The following is a 19,459-nucleotide window of genomic DNA, read 5'->3' as shown; positions in this document are numbered from 1 at the left end:
TATACTTTATAAACTCATTTACTATAACTAGGGTAGTGTTATACGCTTTACCTATCTGAGGGTCGATCGAAGTTAGTAGGCCTATAATGAAGTCTATTATAATTATCTACTATAGTTTGTTGGGCACTAGTAGCACTATAAGTAAACTATAAGGGCGGTATATACGTAGCTTCGTATGTTAGCAGGTTATATAGTTGCCGTTAACGTATACTACTATATCCTCTTTTATAGACAGCTAAAAGTAATTATGCTTTAAATACTCCTACGTCTTCTTAAAGCCTCTATAGCCCGTAGTTGGTATATTATAATAGCTTTTAATTAGCTTGTGCTTAAGGGATAAGGGAATATATACTCTGCCTTGATAACAGATAAGTTCATCCTCTCCTTTACTCTAGGAGCTTTACTACTACTATACCACTTTCTACGAATATCTAACTAAAGTTATTGATCTTTCTATTACTCCTTAAGTAATAATTCTTCTAAAGAGAGCTACCTTCCTTTCGCCTAGGTTCTATAATCTCTGTTTTTAGTACTAGAGGCATCTATAATAGACGTATAGTAATTAGGTGTAGCCTTATTATAAGAGTTATTCCCTATACGATGGTAGAAGTCCCCGATACCAAATATACTATCCAGTCCTCCGGGGGGGCTAGTACTAGCCATATATATCTCCTTTTTAGATATAGCGCCTTCGTCGTTATCTATAGAGCTATGGCTATACTTCTTACTATAGTCTCAGACCTCTTAGATAATAATATCGCTTTGGCCTTCTTAGCTTAGTAGTAACCTCTTAAACTCTTCTCTTTCTTATTTAATAACTTCTTTATCTTCTACTGTCTTTATATATAACGGTAGTATAACTATAGCAGACGGTCGGAACAGTCTTCAAGCTATAGTGATAACGGAGTAGGGGCTAGGGTTCTCTTATTACCTATACTTAATCTTATCCTATAGGAGTTGAAGTAGTAGGTTCTCAGTATCTTCACCTACCTCTTCTTCTTCTATATAGTTTGGCCTATATAAAAGTCCATTAGTAGGATTCTAAATACTAGGATGGTATTTAATAATGAAGTTAAATATAGCTAAGTCGTTGTTCTAATATAATTACTATAGGCTTAGTCTCTTCTTAGTCTTCTAATACTCTAGGTTAAGGTAGTCTATTAGAACTATAATTAGGACCTGAGTATAAAGGAAATACTAGGACCAAGTTCGGAATATATCGACGAGTGTAAGCAGCTCCCTATCTCCGGTACCGTAGTATATTTCTTCAGGCATAAGCTTCTTCGATCTGAAGGCGATAGGGTACCAACGATCCTTATAGAGCTACGAGAGTACTACTCCAATCGCGTACTTCGAGGCATCTATCTCTATACAGATAGGGAGGGAGGGATCGAAGTACCTAAGGATAGGGACCTCGCCGAACTTACTTCTAAACAGCTTGAACGCTTTAGTTACTTCCTTTGTAAGCACGAACAGGCGTTTCTAGTCGCTATATAGGAGATCTGTTAAAGAGGTATAAATCTTCGAATAGTTCCTAATAAAGCGACAGTAGAACCCTATAAATCTTAGGAAGACTTGGATATCGTATACGCTACGAAGGAGCGGCTACTATATAATAGACTCGATACAGGATGGCTCTATAGCGATCCCCTCAGATAAGATTATATACCCTAGGAACTCGACTTCAGTGGTATGGAATTAGTACTTCTTGAAATTGGCATAGAGGTTAGCCTTTTCCAATCGATCGAGGACTTCTTTTATATACTGCTTATATATTACTTCGTCGTCGCTATAGATTAGGATATCGTCTAAGTAGACGATATACGTAACGTCTACTAGTCTAGATAACGCTTAGTTGATATATGTCTGGAAGGTCGCTAGAGCGTTAGCTAACCCTATCGCTATTATACAGAATTCGTAGTAGCCGTATCGTATGCGAAAAGCAGTCTTCTACTCGTCGCCCTCGCTGAGCCTAATACGATAGTATATATCCTTTAAGTCGATCTTAATATAGATCTTAGCTATTAACAGACAGTCAAGGATCTCTCTAATTAACGGAATAGGTATATAGTTCTTACGTATTACCGTTTTCAGCCCTCGGTAGTTGATAACAAGATGTAATTCGCCTCCCCTTTTTAGGACGAATAAGATAGGGGTGCCTATAGGGCTTATAGAGAGTTGTATCCAGCCCTTCTTAGTAGTGGCTCTGAGCCACTTGTATAGAGTCTCAAGTTCTATCATCCTTAGTAGGTAAATTAGTCCCCAGGGCAGCTACATATCGTCTACGAGCTCAATGCAGTGCTTTATCGATGTCTTAGGGAAGGGTAGGATCTCCGACTTATAGAATAGCTTTTTGTATACCCGGTAAGCCTCCAAGAGCTGCAGCTGCTCTAGCTTATACGCTATGTTAGCGGGGTCCTTGTTAGAGGGGATAACAGCTGCAAGGGCAAATACCGATCCGACCCACTGTTGCTTAGGCTCAACGTGTAAGCTTACTTGTAGCACCTTAGACGGGTAAGCCTACGTCTTAGCCTAGAAATCGATATTAGAGTTGGCTATTTCGAGCTAGGGCTGGCTAAATAGGACGACGAAGGGCTTAATATCCGCGATAACAAAGTGTAGGAGGTATGTCTGAGCTCTACCTTTACAGTCAACGGCACGTATATAAAGGGGATATACTCTGTAGGTTCGTATAGGTTGATTTCCGATGCCGGCAATCCCTACCGATGGCTCAAAGTGCTTAAGGAGGGAGTGCTTAATAAAGTAGCTATAGCTAATCAGATTATAATCTGCTCCTAAGTCGAGTATTGCAGGCGTCTTTTCCCAGCTTCCTTATAACCTAACTATTATATCGGACTCGATATAATGAGAGGCGTCCCCGGTGTTATCCTATTTCTCAGTTGCTACAGCTCCTATGCATTCCCGTAGAGGAATCTGGTTACTGCTAGTAAGTAGCAGGTAAGGTGGCTTGGCAGGTAATCGCTAGGTGAATCTCCCTACAGAACTTTAGGAGGAGACTAATTACCTGCTAACTCTCCTCTATCTAGTAGGGAAGGTCGGTAGTAATAGTTATATACCGATCTACAAACTCCGTCACCGTCTCGTCGTCGCGCTAACATAGGTTATCAAGCTGCGTAGCTACAGAGAGGGCGTACGTCTCCGGATTTGAGAACTGACTACGAAGGAACTCAACGAATTCCTCCTATATCACTAGGGCAGGGTCGAAGGAAGGGTCGTTTTCCTACTCAGTGATATACTTGACCTAAGTGTTCTTAGGAGTTCCGCGTAGGCAGCTTACTGTATATATAACGCAGTCGCTACTTAGAACGTTGCCGAGAAGGCGGAAGTTCGCCTTACAGTCGAAGAGGAAATTACGAAGAGCGGTCGTATTAGACCCATTGTATATAGGATGGGTAAGAGTCAGAGTCTTCTATGTTACTCTCTCTTATACGAATATTCTAAGCTACTGAGGTGCTATACTTACGGGGGTCGTAGGAGCGGGCTCAGGAGGGGTCAAAAGGGTCTCCTAGGAGGAGTGTACTATAGGATTAGCTAGAGGCGCTGGTTCTAGTGTGCGTTGATTCTGATGGAGGAGTAGCTTAAGCTCAGCTCTCTTGCAGCGTAGTATAGCCTCCTGGTACGCGATAGCAATCTGCTCGTCGAGCTGTTGTTCCTTATCAAGCAGTCACTGCTATTGCTTAGATAGGAGCGTGTCCGTCTATGCTACGGAGGAGCGGTTAATAAGCGGCTTATCCGTAGGTAGACGTCTTTGGGTCATGCTAAGAGAATTAGGGACCTAAACGTCCGAAATCTCAGGAATATCAGGAAGTTATACAATGCTGGAAGGCTGGCTATTCGACGTAAGCGAGCCTTCTATTTCGCTTACAAGCTAATTGAGAGTAGCGCGCTGACACCTTAGTGCTATACTCGCCCCGGACGATCTAGTCGCCCGGAAGGTAAAGAGTTTAATATATAAGGGTCAAGGACCTAAGGGTAGTAGGACCAGAGTGTTTGGGTACGAGCAGTATATACGCAACGTAGGAGCAGAGTACTCGTTAGGGGTGGGACGGTGGTTTCATTGAACTCTGTCTCTCTCCTAAGTCCTGTCTTCCACCCCCCTCTTTATGCCCTGCGATGACAGCGTCTAGGCTCACTTACCCCGCTCGCTGCCCCGTCATCGACCTTGCTTGTACGCTCCTTCGACGCTCCTCTGACGCGATATCCTCGCCCTTCTGGCCTAGCGTTGTTGTTGCTTTTGCGACCCCGCCGGCGCTGCGGCTTCGGGGCTTCCGTCCTACGCCCACGCCGACCTTACCCAGCTGGTCCTCACACCTTGGCTCTCTCAAACACCATACAACCCTCGAGAAGCTACTGTCAAAAGGATCAGGTGCCAAAGGATCAGGATCACAGGATCTAGTGCGGGAGCCAAACCCATGTACTCTATTGAGCTAAGGAAGACTGGCAGCCAACTGCGCCACTGTACGGACGTCATCCTGTACGTGTATCTCGTCTATAAAAGGAGCCAACTCTCCAGCAAAGAGAGACGGGGACACAAAAAAAAGAACAATCAAGACAATCAACTCAAGACACACAAAAACCTAAACTGTCATTTCCCAAGATTCAGAGGTGCCGTGTTTTCCGACAGCTACTTCACAGTCAGAGCTTATTAAAAATCGAATATCCAACCATCATAGTAGCTCCCTAACACCTATGCTAGCTGCTGTGGACCGATTAGCTTAAGGTACAATAGCTGTAATGTATGAGGTTGCTCTTCTATGTACGGAGGTCTCAGTACTTCGAAAGGTTAATAAGGGGTTTAGTAAGCGACGGAGAGCCAAAAAAACATGTGTACGGCTTAGAGGGTTACTTACTGTACAGGAGGCACAAGATCTACTAGATCAGAAGGCTAAAGGTAAGCAGTTAGTCCAGGAAACGCGACAAAATGGTAGTAGTACAGGGAGGTCTCGTACGAAGATTCAGTGCTGTGGCTGTCGCAAACTACCAACTACACTAAACACCCAAAAGGTGGGGAGCTCCACAATTGTTGGTCGTAGAATGCTAAATCTGTATTTTATCTGACACAACCCCTCAACTCTAAAGACATCCTGAGGGTTTAGGGCTGGAGACCTTTTGCCTCCTGGAGACCACCAACTCCGTTTACCCGCACCTCGTCTCGAGCTTATGTAAGGTCTTGGCGCTTTTCGCCGGGTGGCAGATCTGCTCTGCGCGGGAATCGAACCCACGACCTTTTAATCAGCTAGCACCAAAGAGGCACTGAGACTCTTAATTGTCGCAAACTACCAACTGTCAAAAGGGTCATGTGTCAAAAGGGTCAGGCGCTAGTCTAAGGATCAGGATCACAGGATCTAGTGCAGGAGTCAAACTCATGTACTCTATTGAGCTAAGGAAGACTGGCAGCCAACTGCGCCACTGTGCGGACGTCATCATGTACGCGTATCTCGTCTATAAAAGGAGCAAACTCTCCAGTAAAGATAGACGGGAGGACACAAGACAATCAATCAAAATCAAGACAAGACACACAAAAATCCTCAGCTGTCATTTCCTAAGATTCAGAGGTGCCGTGTTTCCGACACCAACTACACTAATGTAAGAGGGCGCGCAGTAAACCACTCTGCCAATGAACTAAAAGATCCGCCAGTTCAATCACTCCGTGATTGAACGCTGCGCACCACTTGCTTATATCACGTACCCGGGGCTGCGCCCTCAGCCGGTCCCGTGACAACTAAACACCCAAAAGGTGGGGAGCTCCACGATTGTTGGTCGTAGAATGCTAAATCTGCATTTTATCTGACAGTGGCGTGTGCGGCAAGCCTGGGTATAATGCATATACATGCAAAGAGGCTGTAGAATCTTCTGATTCATCTGTTTCTAATTCAGTTATTGTTATTTCCTAGTGTTGTGGTTGTGTAATTGAAGATAGATGTGGTGGGGTGGTGGAAAATGGATCGCTCGCTTGTCTGGATCGCTCGCTTATCATACACGTTATAGGTCTAGATATTATATGAGATTTTGCCTAGGTTACGTAGTATCTTCTATTTCTATATTAATCCTCGCGGTTACTTTGTTATTCACTGTCTAAACGAATTCTCTCATTATATTCTACTTATATAACTATTACTCTACTTCTAATCCAGTCATCACTTAGCTCCGGCTTTTCCCTATTTCTCCCTGGATACTCAGTCTGAATGTCACAGCTTATAGTCTCTTCTAAGGTTCGAACGACGTCGGAGCCTGGCCGAGACTTCGCTAACTGGGTCACGGAGCAGCGGGATCTGACGGATCACCTATATGGCGGGCGCTTGCGCGGCATCTGTGGCACGTGCATCGGGGATAGTATCTGCTGCAACCGATCCTCGCTGAGTACTCTAGCGCTAACTATCGAAGCATGTGGTGACCGTGTGTTCACAGACGAGAGGAGGGCTTCGGTGATTTGCAATACCTCAAAGGATTTGCCTATTGAGTTTGTGGAGGCTGAGTATCGACCGAGACACAACAAGGATCGGCTGGGCCGGTTTCAACCGAGGAACAGCGAGGACCAACCCAGGCATACGTCGCGAGTTGTCCCAATGCGCCTTAGGAGAAGAGATCGACCGGCGGATCGGATCCATAGCTGGAGCAGCAACGTTCCCCTCTACGTGGTTTGAGAGCCTGGGGGCGTTCACGGTAAAAGACCAAGTGTAGAATCGTATGCCTATAAATGCCTCTAGAGCTGGCCCTTCCCAATATTCAGCAGACTGCTTATCCTGTTATATAATATATTTGCCTTTTACAATGGACTGGTCTATAGTCCTTTGCTATGGACTATTAGATATAATCCTAAAGTGTAGGGGGGCCCCTTTGTAAGGAGGGACGAGGTGACGGCTTCTAAGGGGCGGCTAGCAGCTAGCGAGATCCGAGGTTTGGACGCCTAGAACTCTAGGGTATATAATCCCCTCTTCCACCCGTCCCCCCTTTTTATTCCTTTTCCCTCTCGTTCTTTTCCCCACGTCCGTCGATCTTCACCTTCCTTAGCTAGCGACCCCTGCCCCTCCCTCCCCCTCCCTCTCCCTCCCCCTCCCTCTCCCTCCCCCTCCCTCTCCCTCTCCCTCCCCCTCCCTCTCCCTCCCCCTCCCTCTCCCTCTACATGTCGTCATTGACAAGGGCAGTCTCGAGGTTAGACAAGAGCATGCTGTTGCCGCCATAAACGGCTATCATTTCAAGTCTTCTCCCTCTTGTCGGAGAATGTCTCTCATTTGGGCGTAAAGCTATTTGTCTTCTCGTTCCTACGGTTTGTCCTTAGAAAAAACGGCTTCTCGTAGCCTGTTCAACAGTAGGATGAGTACAGCGTAGTATGCCGTGAAGTTATCGGTGATTGTCTTCATGAAGATAGTCTCCTTCGCTATAGTTCCCAGTTTCAGTTTTGCCAACTCATTAGTGTCAGTGTAATTCCAGTTGTCAAACTGGGCAACAACCTTGCCCTCGCTACGGGCCGTCGCATTGGATGCATATTCAGAACAACACCCAGAAGAATGACTCAAGGTCGTGTATGAACGAGTACTGCTCGCCTAGCAATGCCACTGCGAACTATACGATCAGCGGCACGGCTTCTTAGTAGCAGACACGCCAGTACTATAGCGACTCCCTATCAGAAGAGGCTCAGAAATCGTCCCCACGCCCAAGGCGCCGGCGTGAGCATAGCGTCCCCAACCCGCCATCGTCACGAGGGTCTACCTTGGAAAGGGAGGGTAAGACGGACAGAGCCCCTGCCGCGAAGTTCGAGGAATGGCCCCTTGAAAACGCGGTCTTTAAGCGCGTTATAATAGATAGCTCACCGCCTACTTTCCTAGTGCAATTCACTTGAGATCCATGTACAAACCACGGAATAGGGTACCATAGAACGGAGAATCGGAGCTCCGTTTCCCCAGCCAAGAGGCACTACCTGGCGAAACAGAGGAGTACTAGGTACATGAAATACAAGGATACTACGTCTAACTCGAAGCCAACTTCAACTTCAAGAAGGGCAAAATACATACCGGAGGATGATGTAAAGATCTGCCAGCTGAAGGAACAAGGACTACCTTGGCTCGCGATCGCCCAGCATTTACTAGGGCGTTCTCCCGGGGCTATTGAGGTGAGGTATTACACTAAGCTTAAGACTACTAACCCCTCTCAAAGCGGGGCTCCACGATTGTTTGATTGCCTTTAAACACCTTCAGTGGTTGACGATACTGGCGAGGAAGAGTGGGAAGTAGAAGAGATTTGTGACGACAGAAAACTGGAAAACGGCGGCCTGAAACTCCTTGTGAAGTGGAAAGGTGAAGAAGAGATATGGGTGCCTTATGAGAACATGGCGGAGACGGAGCTGCTTGACGAGTATAAGCGCCTTTATGGCCCAGTTAATGTAGATATTGTCTGAGACTTTGCCTCGACTGTGAAATGACTTCTATGTTTATCCTCCTTCAGCGTAAAGAAATCCTCTCCAGATTGCCGGACTGTTGACCTCGCCTCAATTTTACAATCATGACGTAGGCTTTGCCGACGGAAGCGGGCTCCTCCTCTCTGTAGTTCTGCAGGGCGTGTATGCTACCGGCGCCAATTGCTCCGTCGTCAGCCGCTCTACTAAGTCATTAAGTAAGTCCTAAGTGCAAATGAGAATATACGCGTTTGCCACGTCTAAACACCAAAGTGGATGTACGGAACCCAGTGCGAATTCGCCATTCCTTGCACTCGCGACCCCAAGGACACCAGCGTGCCATCTCTCGCCTCCCCATCTTTGATCCCCTGGTCACGCAGCCTGCGAACCCCCCGATGGAGTCCCCGACAGACCGCCACATCCGTCATCCCTTCGTCCCGCAGCGTCTCATAGAGCACCCTCGCCACCTCAACGCAGTGCATGTCCGACACCTCCCAGAGCGTTCCGACTACGTGCCGGAAGCCCGCGAGCTGCAAAGCACTTACAAGATGGATTCCCTCGTCGGCAAGTCGTGCCGCCTCGTTGGCCCCGGTCGAACAAGCCGAGAGATACCCAAGAAACGGCCCGTTCTCCTGGAACCTGTAGTCGCGGAGGTCTCCCACGGTGAGCGGGTTGGTTTTCCAGTCCTCGAGGAGCAGACAGCTTCGCGAAGGCTCCGCCGGGTCCGACTGCCCGTGCCCGGCAAAGTGGAATATCCTGCACACCTGCAGATGTTGGAGCACGTCGTCTTTGCGCAGCATCGGCGTGACTGGTCGTAATTGGAGCGAAGGACAGAGGTTCTTTAGCATCTCTACCTCGTCTGCGGCAAACGGGAGGATCCTGTTGGCCGACAGGTCTGGTGTTTCGTGCATAGCTACTAGGAGAGCCTGATCAGAGGGCGGTCCGGGGGACCTTCGAACAAGGTGTCGGCGTCCGTATATCAATGCCTTGACCGATAGTGCGTACGACGACATAACTCTGTCGAGTACTGTCTCGGTAGAACCTCGCGTGTGTCGTCCAGCTGCGTGAAGTGGCAGCTGGCTGAGGAGCCCTGTGGGAATCCACCACACGCGGGGCCAATTGTCATCAGAGACAGGGTCCGTGAAACCGAGCGTATCCAGACTGGGACGAGCGACAACATCCCAGAACCACTCCAACAGAGGTGCGATATTGAAAGGGCCTGTTGTACGAGATAATCGAAGACCTAGGGCACGTTTCTGGACTTCTTTTACTGTCAGACCAGGTAACTCCAGTACCGTGGTCCGGTCGCGCTCGACTAGGAACGCATCGCAGCGGTACGAGCTTAAATTGACAACAATGATAGGGTCTGGGTTCGCTGCGGCTATTATCTCATCTTCAGTCGGCGGACGGAGAAAGCGGTCGAATCCGGGCTGAGCACGAATCCTCGTAATAAGCTCGCCGAATTTCTGGTCCGCTTCACGACGTCGCTTCGCTTGCGACTCCCACGAAGATGTGTCATCGCTAGAGATGGTGGAAGTTGATCGGTCCGCTGGGGAATCTAACACGTCTCGAAGGGATGTGAATTCGTCTGCCAAACCGGGATGTTTGCGCTTGAGATCAGAAATATCTCCGCGCATGTCCATCAACAGACCAGCAATGATGCCGCGACCAAGTTCGAGGAGCTGCAAAGCGTGAGAGGCTGCCTTCCCGGCATTTAGAGCCGTGGCGGCCGCCATTGAAGCTAGGCCAGCAGAATCCGCAAGCATGTGCTGCTTGTCGGTATGGTTTAAAGATCGTGGGCTTATAGTTGGGAGAAGTTTTACCACTTCTTCTAGCAGCTGGCTTGACTCGTCCCAGTTTCGCTGCGATGCAAGAATGTTGGCGGCATCCCGACCGAGTCGAATGCGGATGGACGGTGGGGCGGTATAGCAAGACCAGCCTTCTCTATACAACGCAAGCGCACGATTGAGGTCGTCCATCGAGCCGGTCCGCTCGAATCGCCTGCCAAGCTGGTCTCCAAGGTTGTTCAACCGGATAGCTCGGTCGGGGTGGTCTTGAGGTGTGGCGTCTACTGCTATACTAGCGACATCGACGGCACGATTGAGGTCGTCCATCGAGCTAGTCCGTTCGAATCGCCTGCCAAGCCAGTTTCCAAGGTTGTTCAAAATAGCTGCTTGATTAGGGTGGTCTTGAGGTATAGCGTCTACTGCTATACTGGCGACATCGACGGCACGATTGAGGTCGTCTATCGAGCTAGTTCGCTCGAATCGCCTGCCAAGCAAGTTTCCAAGGTTATTCAACCGGCCAGCTCGGTCGGGGTGGTCTTGAGGTGTAGCGTCTACTACCATGCTAGCGACATCGACGGCACGATTGAGGTTGTCTATCGAGCCAGTCCGCTGGAATCGCGTGCCAAGCCAGCTTCCAAGGTTATTAAAAAAACCTGCTCGGTCGGGGTGGTCTTGAGGTGTAGCGTCTACTGCCATACTGGCGACCTCAACGGCACGATTGAGGTCGTCTATCGAGCCGGTCCGCTCGAATCGCCTGCCAAGCTGGTTTCCAAGGTTATTCAAGTACATAGCTCGGTTAGAGTGGTCTTGAGGTGTAGTATCTACTGCTATACTAGCGACATCGATGGCACGATTGAGGTCGTCCATCGAGCCGGTCCGCTCGAATCGCTCGCCAAGCAAGTTTCCAAGGTTGTTCAAGTATATAGCTCGGTTTGGGTGGTCTTGAGGTGTAGTGTCTACTGCTATACTAGCGATATCGACGGCACGATTGAGGTCGTCTATCGAGCCGGTCCGCTCGAATCGCCTGCCAAGCATGTTTCCAAGGTTATTCAACCGGCCAGCTCGGTCGGGGTGGTCTTGAGGTGTGGCGTCTACTGCTATGCTAGCGACATCGACAGCACGATTGAGATCGTCTATCGAGCCAGTCCGCTCGAATCGCGTGCCAAGCCAGATTCCAAGGTTGTTCAACCGGCTAGCTCGGTCGGGGTGGTCTTGAGGTGTGGCGTCTACTGCTATGCTAGCGATATCGACAGCACGATTGAGATCGTCTATCGAGCCAGTCCGCTCGAATCGCGTGCCAAGCCAGTTTCCAAGGTTGTTCAAGTATATAGCTTGGTTTAGATGGTCTTGAGGTATAGTATCTACTGCCATACTGGCGACATCGACGGCACGATTGAGGTCGTCTATCGAGCCGGTCCGCCCGAATCGCTTGCCAAGCCTGTTTCCAAGGTTGTTCAAAAAACATGCTTGGTAGGGGTGGTCTTGAGGTGTAGCGTCTACTGCCATACTGGCGACATCGACAGCACGATTGAGGTCGTCTATCGAGCCGGTCCGCTCGAATCGCCTGCCAAGCAAGTTTCCAAGGTCGTTTAACTGGCTAGCTCGGTCGGGGTGGTCTTGAGGTGTAGCGTCTACTGCCATACTAGCGACATCGAAGGCACGATTGAGGTCGTCTATCGAGCCAGTCTGCTCGAATCGCCTGCCAAGCAAGTATCCAAGGTTGTCCAAAATAGCTGCTCGGTCGGGGTGGTCTTGAGGTATGGCGTCTACTGCCATGCTAGCGATATCGACAGCACGATTGAGATCGTCTATCGAGCCGGTCCGCTCGAATCGCATACCAAGCATCGTCCCAAAGGCGCTTAACATGCAGTATTCGATATATACTCCTCCAATCTCTAATACCTCTTCCATGATCCTAACGGCTTCTTTCAAGTCTTCGAGGCGACCCGTTTGCAGGTAACTCTCCGCCAGTCTTGCCGCTTGATCGCTTAAATGATGTATTTGGATGCCGATTTCGTCAAATACCAGCTCTTGGCTTATTCTTCGGCTAATAAATATAGTTACGTTAGCAGCTTGCCGTCTCCAGTAAATACAATCACGTCTGACAATGTTAAGCGCCGCCCCGCGTCTCATAAGCGAAGATTAGGCTAGAAATACCGCAACGATTCCGCCTAGCCAGGTCCAGAGAAATTGCGACTTACGTTACTCCCAGAGGCGTAGCCACAATGTCTTCTAGGGCGGATCTAACCTGGTGCACCCAGGCCGACATCATGTCAAGAATGCGGAACCGCCGGGTGCGATCAGGGTGGTCTGTAGGCGTAACTGCGACCCATCTCTCTGCTCGCTGGGCGGCTCGTTCAAGGTGTTCCGTTGAGCCCGACTCCTTGAAGATGAGGAAGCAGATGTAGATATATAGTTCGACCTGTTCATCACCCGCGAGATCATCTTGTAGCTCTGCGAAAGAACGAAGGTCTTCGTTGCTCATTCCGTTGAGGAGAGAGGCCATCTCGGCCTCAATATCGAACAGCTCCATCCCGGCCATGTGGTAGTTGGCTGCCAATGGTTGTTAGACGGCCAGGAGTCGTTTGCCAGGGGTGCGAAGGCGCGGTGTTAGGGCGTCTGGGATGAAACCATTCGCGGCAACGAGATGGCCAAATGACGGGTTTTGGAAGCGTTGGCAAGGCACAAACGGATGGCGTGGTTGGGCTTATGAGAATATGGTGACGGCAGCCCATTTGGTCTGCCTTACACTGAGGTTGCAATAGCAAGTGGGCAATGACTCGAATGCGCCTCACAAGTTGCAGGAATGATACTTGTATCTGAGGACGGGGAACGGACGCATGTCACGTGTTGATAAGATATGTAGATTAGATAATCTTTGAGGTAGGATCGCGTTACGATTCGTGCGCTCTGCCCCGCATTTCCATAAATGGGCACTTTACCTGCCCTGGGCCGGAGCCACACTCTTACACCGTACAATTACATCACAATCTTCTATTTCAGCTTGCTTGGCAACCCCCACCACGCGTGTACGTGTAGCATCCAGCGCGCACGCGCGTATCAAGGAAGCTATCTACTGGCTGAGCTCACCAGCTTTAATATGCCTTCTGTTCGGCTTACTTCGTCTTTATGTGAGCACTCCAGTCAGTTTCCCTTCTAGAAGCGCAGAATATTAGCAAGAAGCCGGAGCATGCGTTGTTTGGTCATAGCCCTAGTCGGGTGGCTGCATTGAGCAGCCCGAGTAGCCCCACAGTCCCGCTACATGTTGATTAGGCAGACAATGGCCCCCACTCCGACAGTCCTATCCTCCGTATCGCATGATCAGTCGTCCTGCTTCTTGCTGTGACTCCACGCAACACTACAGGATTAGGTTTTCATTGGCCGAACGCAGTGAGCCTTTCGGGGAGCCTTACCTGATCAGTGGCCAGGCTACTCTGTAATACCTCCTCATTACCCCATACCGGCAAAGTCGCGCCTAGCTGACTGAAATCTGCCTTGGTATCGACAAGATTGGCCATGTCAAGCTTGGTTGTCCCAGGCAAAATAAGCACAATATAGCTCTTGGGAACCTCTTTATTGGTGCCACGGTACTTTGTCCACTAATGCTTCTCGTGAGGTGAACACCTGCCAGCTGTCGCATGGTAACTGTAGGTGCCCAACGATGCATGCGCCTCGAGATGTGCTGGCCGTGACGTACAAGTGGTCTGCTCTAAATTCTTGCCATGCACTGACCACACCAAGTAATCGTCGGGAGATCGTCAAGTTCCCAACGATAAGATTGGAATCGCATGTGACATAGCCGCTGGGGTCTCCATATTTCCAATGTCAGTCTGCTGCTGCCTGATCAGGCTGAGTTGCGTCTACTGAGGCCAGCCTGGAAGCGGCTCGGCTTCGTAAGGCACGGGGTGTCACAGGCACACAGGGTATCCGGTGACACTGCAATGCTGCCGCGCAGCAATTTGCACCTTAGTGTAACAACAGGGCTCGAGCACACCACATGCCAAGCCTGGAACTGGACGCCTGACCAAACTGTTACGCACTATCCCCACTCGTGAAGATGGGCATGGCGAGAGGTCACGGAATTCGAGACGACTCCTAGTTGCGTGCAGAAGGGGTTTTCCGCTCGAGTCCGTGGCCAGCATGCTCGGACCATCTCGGTCTGGGGCATGTCACACTACATAAGCTGCAATTGCTGTGTGGCAATTGCAGCGTCGTTTTTGCGACAGCCAAGCTGGATATCTGACTGCGGTCGTGGTCCATCTACAACCGTACGTTCGTACGGGGCGACCCATTTCTCGAACCCAGACTTTTGATATATTCACGCTCGAGTACGGCATCCGCTCTTTGCCCTCTTAAATTACTCCCCTTGTGATTCATAATTGCCATAATGGCCGACAGAGCGGGTATCGCTACGAGACACTGGGCGATTTTGATCGGGATTGATTACTATGTGGGAGACCGATGCCTTCAAGGCAGCGTGCGAGACGTTGAGACCGTCAAACAATATCTAGAGGCAGGACCTATACCTGTGGATATCGCCATCCTCACTGCAATAACGCCTTCGGACCCTAGCTCTCACCGTCTAACCGAGGAGCTAGTCTTGTGGCCAACATACGACAATATAACCACGCAACTCAAGAGAGTCTTGGAGAAGGCGAAGCGGGGCGATTTCGTATACATTCACTACTCGGGTCACGGAACGCGGAGGAAAGATGAGAGATCTACTCATCCAGCCGGGAACCTGGCTTTTGTTCTCTTCGAGGATAACGAACACGGCAGCCGCTATCTCATGGGCAAAGTGCTAGCAAGTTGTCTCCGTAAGATGGTGGAACAAGGGCTCCTCGTCACCCTTGTCCTCGACTGTTGCCATTCAGGAAGTGTCCTATATGCCGGTAGAGCACAAGATGCCGACATCCGGGCCATCGACTACAACCCTGCCGTCGACGCGGCGTCCCCACCGGATTTAGGCCCGTTTGGTTCGGATAGCACTTTACGCGACGCTCAGATACCACCGGGGCAATGGCTTATCAACCCCGATGGGTATACGATCCTCGCGGCCTGCGGTCTATATGAGAGGGTATGGGAGCTCGAAATCGAAGAAGGGAAGCGAAGAGGGGCACTCACCTATTTTCTCGTCGAGGCTCTCAGCGCCTTGAGAAGAGCGGTGTCGAGCTTACGTACCAGTCCCTGTATCAGCATCTTCGTACAAGGTTCTACGTATCCTGGCCGCAGTAAACCCCAATGCGCTATGGCGACAAGAACTTTTCATTTTTCGGGAAGCTCAACATTGCACCGGGTACGGCTTTCACCCCCGTCTACAGGGCAGAAGACGGCTGCCTGTGCTTAAGCGTAGGGGAGGCGCACGGCGTGCACAAAGGCGACGAGTATGTTGTGTATCCGTTTGACACACCAGAAGGTGTCGCCAGCCGTACGAGTGTAACATCGGTGATGGTAAGAGTTGAAACCGTTCGCTGCCTTACTTCAGATTTGGTGGGAGTCGAAGTAGGGTCATCAGTGGTAAAGCAGATTGAGGCGGGGTGGAAAGCAAAGCCGGTGACGCATCTCTCACCCCGCAAGACTTCCGTGCGGCTCACGGCGAGCGCTTCCTCCCAGCTCCAGTGGACAGAGGCCGTAAAGAAGCAGCCTTTCCTGCATCTTTGTACTGAGGACGAGGACACGAAACCGTGCATATTCAACGTCACGCTCAACGAACATAAGGAGTACGAAATACTGGACGGGTCGCTCGAGAGGATTATCAGCTTGCCAGCCATATCGCTAGATACGCCTAGAGCATCCGACCGTGTTATGGACGTCTTGCAGCACCTCGCGACGTTCAAATTCTTTGAAGGAGTCGAGAATCGGACGCCCAACGCCTCTTTCGAAGGCTCGTTTTCTCTTCTCCCCACAGATAGTGCCGGAGCTTCCGGAGTTTTCGATATCAGGCACGGTAATGAATGGGGGTTTATGGTCGAGAACTTCGGGGATCGGCCGTTGTATCTGGCCATATTCAACTTTAAGCCGTCGTGGCAGATTACCAACCTCGTGTCGGAGGCAGGAGGAGGCGACTGTATAATTGTGCAGCCCAAAGGCGAAGACGGTACCAGCAAGGAGGAAATACGACTAAAAATGCACGTACCGGAGCCGCTTCGAAGCCGGGGCGAGAAGCGATGCGAAGACATCGTGAAGGTCTTCATTACCAGCAAGCAAACCTCTTTTCCATCGATGGTCTTGCCCAAGCTTTCCGAGGCCCCTAATAGAGTGGCTCGCGGGGGAGACGATCAGCTGTTGAAGTTTCTTTTGGAACTAACCACGCCTTTCCGAGACCAAGATCACACGCAGGAGGAGTGGGCATCTTGGAACTTCATTATATGCACTGCTATGGAGTGAAACAGACGAAAGGGAGGCCATCTCCGCATAAGAGTTAACCCTCGGATCAATCTGGACGCTTGGAAGCATACCAGTTTCTCAAGCTTGAAGGTGCTGCTAGTTTACTCGAAAGGATCATAAAATTCAAGTTCTTCTTCCTTCAACCAGCTATTGCCCTTAACCGGATTGCCTTTCTCATCGCAGAGCTTGTACCGTCTATTATCCACAGCAGCCACCGTATAGGGCCCTTCGCGCGTCGCCATGCCGAGAATGTGTACATAAACTTGGTCAGCTAGGCGGAACTTTGCGTTCTACGGACGTTAGTAACGCTGGCACAGCCTGAATAGATGTGCTTACGTTTGCATATTTGCTGATCTGAGGGCGATCGCCATCTTCGTAGAAAGAGAATCTGAGTATCTTAGCATTTTGCGGGAAATATTGCGTGTCACCTCATATGATGAGGGGCCATACTTGTCAATTGGGTTCATGTTGTCGGCCTTTCGCAAAAACGGACCTAGGGAGTTATGTAACTTAACTACCAGGTCCAGATTCACGTTTTCACCCTCCCCACAACAACGACAGCCTCTGGTCTTCGTTGTTGTTCAAAGGGTGCGGTTTCTTGTCCTCATAGCTACTAGTTCTGGTTTCTTCTGAGCAGACAGGGAACTTTTATAAGCAAACTGTTAAAAGTCCTCTCTGCTGTTCTATTTGCAGAGCGAAAGATAAGGTGGTGTGGGAGGTGGGCTTCCTCCACATTTTTCCGGTGGGGCACTCGCGGTGACGAGCCACGCTCGGCCCTGATCCTCTCGGTACGAACGAGATTATTTTCCGCAGGCTTCTTAGACGCTTTCCTTATTCCGCAGCTGTTACTGCCATCTCAAGATGAAGGTATAGATCCCTAGGCCTTTAAACATACGGTAGGAACTGCTCACATACCTCCTAGGACGTTCTTATTGCCGACAGGTACCGTATTGATCGCAAGATCGGTGCAGGAGGCTTTGGCCTTGTCTACTCCGGTACGGCGGTACTCCCTCGTTCTCTGGTCGTCGCTGACCCGGATAGGTACCGATCTCGAATCGGGCGAGGAGGTCGCAATAAAGCTCATATACGTTCGAGATAACCCCGACGTACTCCGCAGCGAGAAGGATATATACGAGGCACTGTCCGGCGGGGTCGGCATCCCGCAAGTACGGTAGTTCGGATAGGAGTGCGATTTCTACGCGCTAGTCCACAACGTCCTCGGCCCATCGCTCGAGAATCTACTCAACTACTACGGCCGAAGATTTTCGCTCAAGACCATCCTCCTTATCGCCGACCAAGCTATCTCCCGAATCGAATATATCTATTGCAAGGGCTTCCTATATCGCGATATTAAGCCGGATAACTTCCTAATAGGGATCGGCAGGCAAGGAAACACGCTCTATACGATTGATTTTGGTCTTGCTAAGGAGTTTACCGATGCCGAGCGTTGCAAGAATGTAGGGGGTCTCCTACTAGGCGGCACCAGACAGTACGTAAGTATCAACAATCACAACGGCCGTAGTAGGTGTCTCATTACAATGCCGTTCGTTCGTTTGCTAAAGCATACGAAGAATAGTCTTAGGGAGATGACCTGGAGTCCCTTAGATACGTCTTGGTCTATTTTATACGCAGCTCATTGCTATAGCAGGGCCTGAAGGCTGTAATGGACGACGAGAAGGATAAACGGATCAAGGAGATAAAGGAGAGCCTATCCGGTGAAGCGCTCTACGACGGCGTCTTCTCTAGAGAATTCGCTATATACATCGAGTACGCCCGATCCCTATATTTCGATGACAAGCCCGACTACTTATATCTTTATAGGCCTTTCCGTCGCCTATTTACAGCAGAGGGGTTCAAATATGACAATGTCTTCGACTAGACAGAGAAAATGTTCTACGAGATATAGAGCAAAGTCTATCGCACGGCGCCTTTAATACAAAAAAAGCTATAGAGACGAGGAGGTCGAGAACAAAAGAGGTTAGAGACAAGATATCGAAGGTCGAAGTAGTACGGCAAGCGCGTAAGAGGTCAATAAACTCCTGACAGGATACTCTAGGATATAGCTCTTTAGCGTTCCTAAATGCGAATAAATTACCTTAGTACTATAGTCTAACGGTACAGACGGAGCTTATAATCGGGTATTCGAGCTGACTGACGGTCCGTTGTCTACTCGCATCGCAATCGCATCGGCGAAGTCGCATACAGAGTCCTATCTATTCCGCCCCACTACGGGGCAGCGTCCGACTGTTTCGAATCCGCAATTCAGACGATCGCAGCGATCGGACACCTTATAGAGAACGCGACCGGCGAACTATTACAAACGCCCTGCTCCTTCGACCAGCTGTGTTTGTGGCAGATGCAGTATGGCGACCTTTCAATTGGTCGTCCGGCAGCCCCCGAGAGTCTGCAACCCCTCACTTCGGTGGCTGACGTCACGAGAACCCCACTTCGTAGACGACGACGTTCTCGACACCCTCCAACAATCCGTGACGAAAACAGTTTCTGTTCCCGATCCTCTGCCGGTCTGCCGCTAGTTTGTACCGTCGATCTAAAACAGTCCTCACTACTGCCTGCTCGCTGTCTCGTTCCCCTAAGCGCCTAGTGTCTATAGAGGTAGGCAATCGCATATCGGCAGTGCCGTAATGCCCAATCTGGTGAAGCGACGGGAGTGAGAGGCGAAATCCGGCTAGCACGTACGAAGCTACTTACATCGACTTGGGTGACAGCCGGATGAGAGTGGTATCTGAGTGTAGATCTGAGTGTGGCATCTCAGTGTGGATAGGTGTAGTGACGGATAGCCGGCGCGCAGAGCTGGGGGAGAAGCTATCGAAATAATGGCTAAAGTAAGCATTCTTTTGCATTGGGCATGTAT

The 19,459-nt window shown here is 49.8% G+C and overlaps 4 protein-coding genes across 4 annotated transcripts; 3 read left to right on the top strand and 1 right to left on the bottom strand.

Annotated features, from left to right (window-relative positions):
- Positions 1-8,673: 8,673 nt before the first annotated feature.
- Positions 8,674-12,742, bottom strand: MFIFM68171_07335 (CHAT domain-containing protein; the record flags this gene model as incomplete). Its single annotated transcript, XM_071062755.1, has 2 exons — positions 8,674-12,247; positions 12,402-12,742. The coding sequence occupies 2 exons, from the start codon at positions 12,740-12,742 to the stop codon at positions 8,674-8,676; spliced, it is 3,915 nt and encodes a 1,304-aa protein (XP_070918856.1).
- MFIFM68171_07336 (uncharacterized protein) lies at positions 10,015-11,541 on the top strand (the record flags this gene model as incomplete). Its single annotated transcript, XM_071062756.1, has 3 exons — positions 10,015-10,104; positions 10,159-10,192; positions 10,271-11,541. The coding sequence occupies 3 exons, from the start codon at positions 10,015-10,017 to the stop codon at positions 11,539-11,541; spliced, it is 1,395 nt and encodes a 464-aa protein (XP_070918857.1).
- Positions 12,743-14,587: 1,845 nt separating the features above from the next.
- Positions 14,588-16,587, top strand: MFIFM68171_07334 (uncharacterized protein; the record flags this gene model as incomplete). The annotated part of the gene is made up of 3 exons (XM_071062754.1): positions 14,588-15,277; positions 15,460-15,628; positions 15,686-16,587. The coding sequence occupies 3 exons, from the start codon at positions 14,588-14,590 to the stop codon at positions 16,585-16,587; spliced, it is 1,761 nt and encodes a 586-aa protein (XP_070918855.1).
- Positions 16,588-17,448: 861 nt separating this feature from the next.
- MFIFM68171_07333 (uncharacterized protein) lies at positions 17,449-17,762 on the top strand (the record flags this gene model as incomplete). The annotated part of the gene is made up of 3 exons (XM_071062753.1): positions 17,449-17,454; positions 17,510-17,582; positions 17,629-17,762. 3 exons carry the CDS (start codon positions 17,449-17,451, stop codon positions 17,760-17,762), a joined length of 213 nt encoding a protein of 70 aa, XP_070918854.1.
- Positions 17,763-19,459: the final 1,697 nt, after the last annotated feature.

Source organism: Madurella fahalii, assembly GCF_045866475.1.
Source record: "Madurella fahalii IFM 68171 DNA, scaffold_4, whole genome shotgun sequence".
Taxonomy (NCBI): Eukaryota; Fungi; Ascomycota; class Sordariomycetes; order Sordariales; genus Madurella; species Madurella fahalii.
The sequence above is the reverse complement of the archived record's forward strand: the minus strand, read 5'-3'. Positions and strand labels throughout refer to the sequence as shown.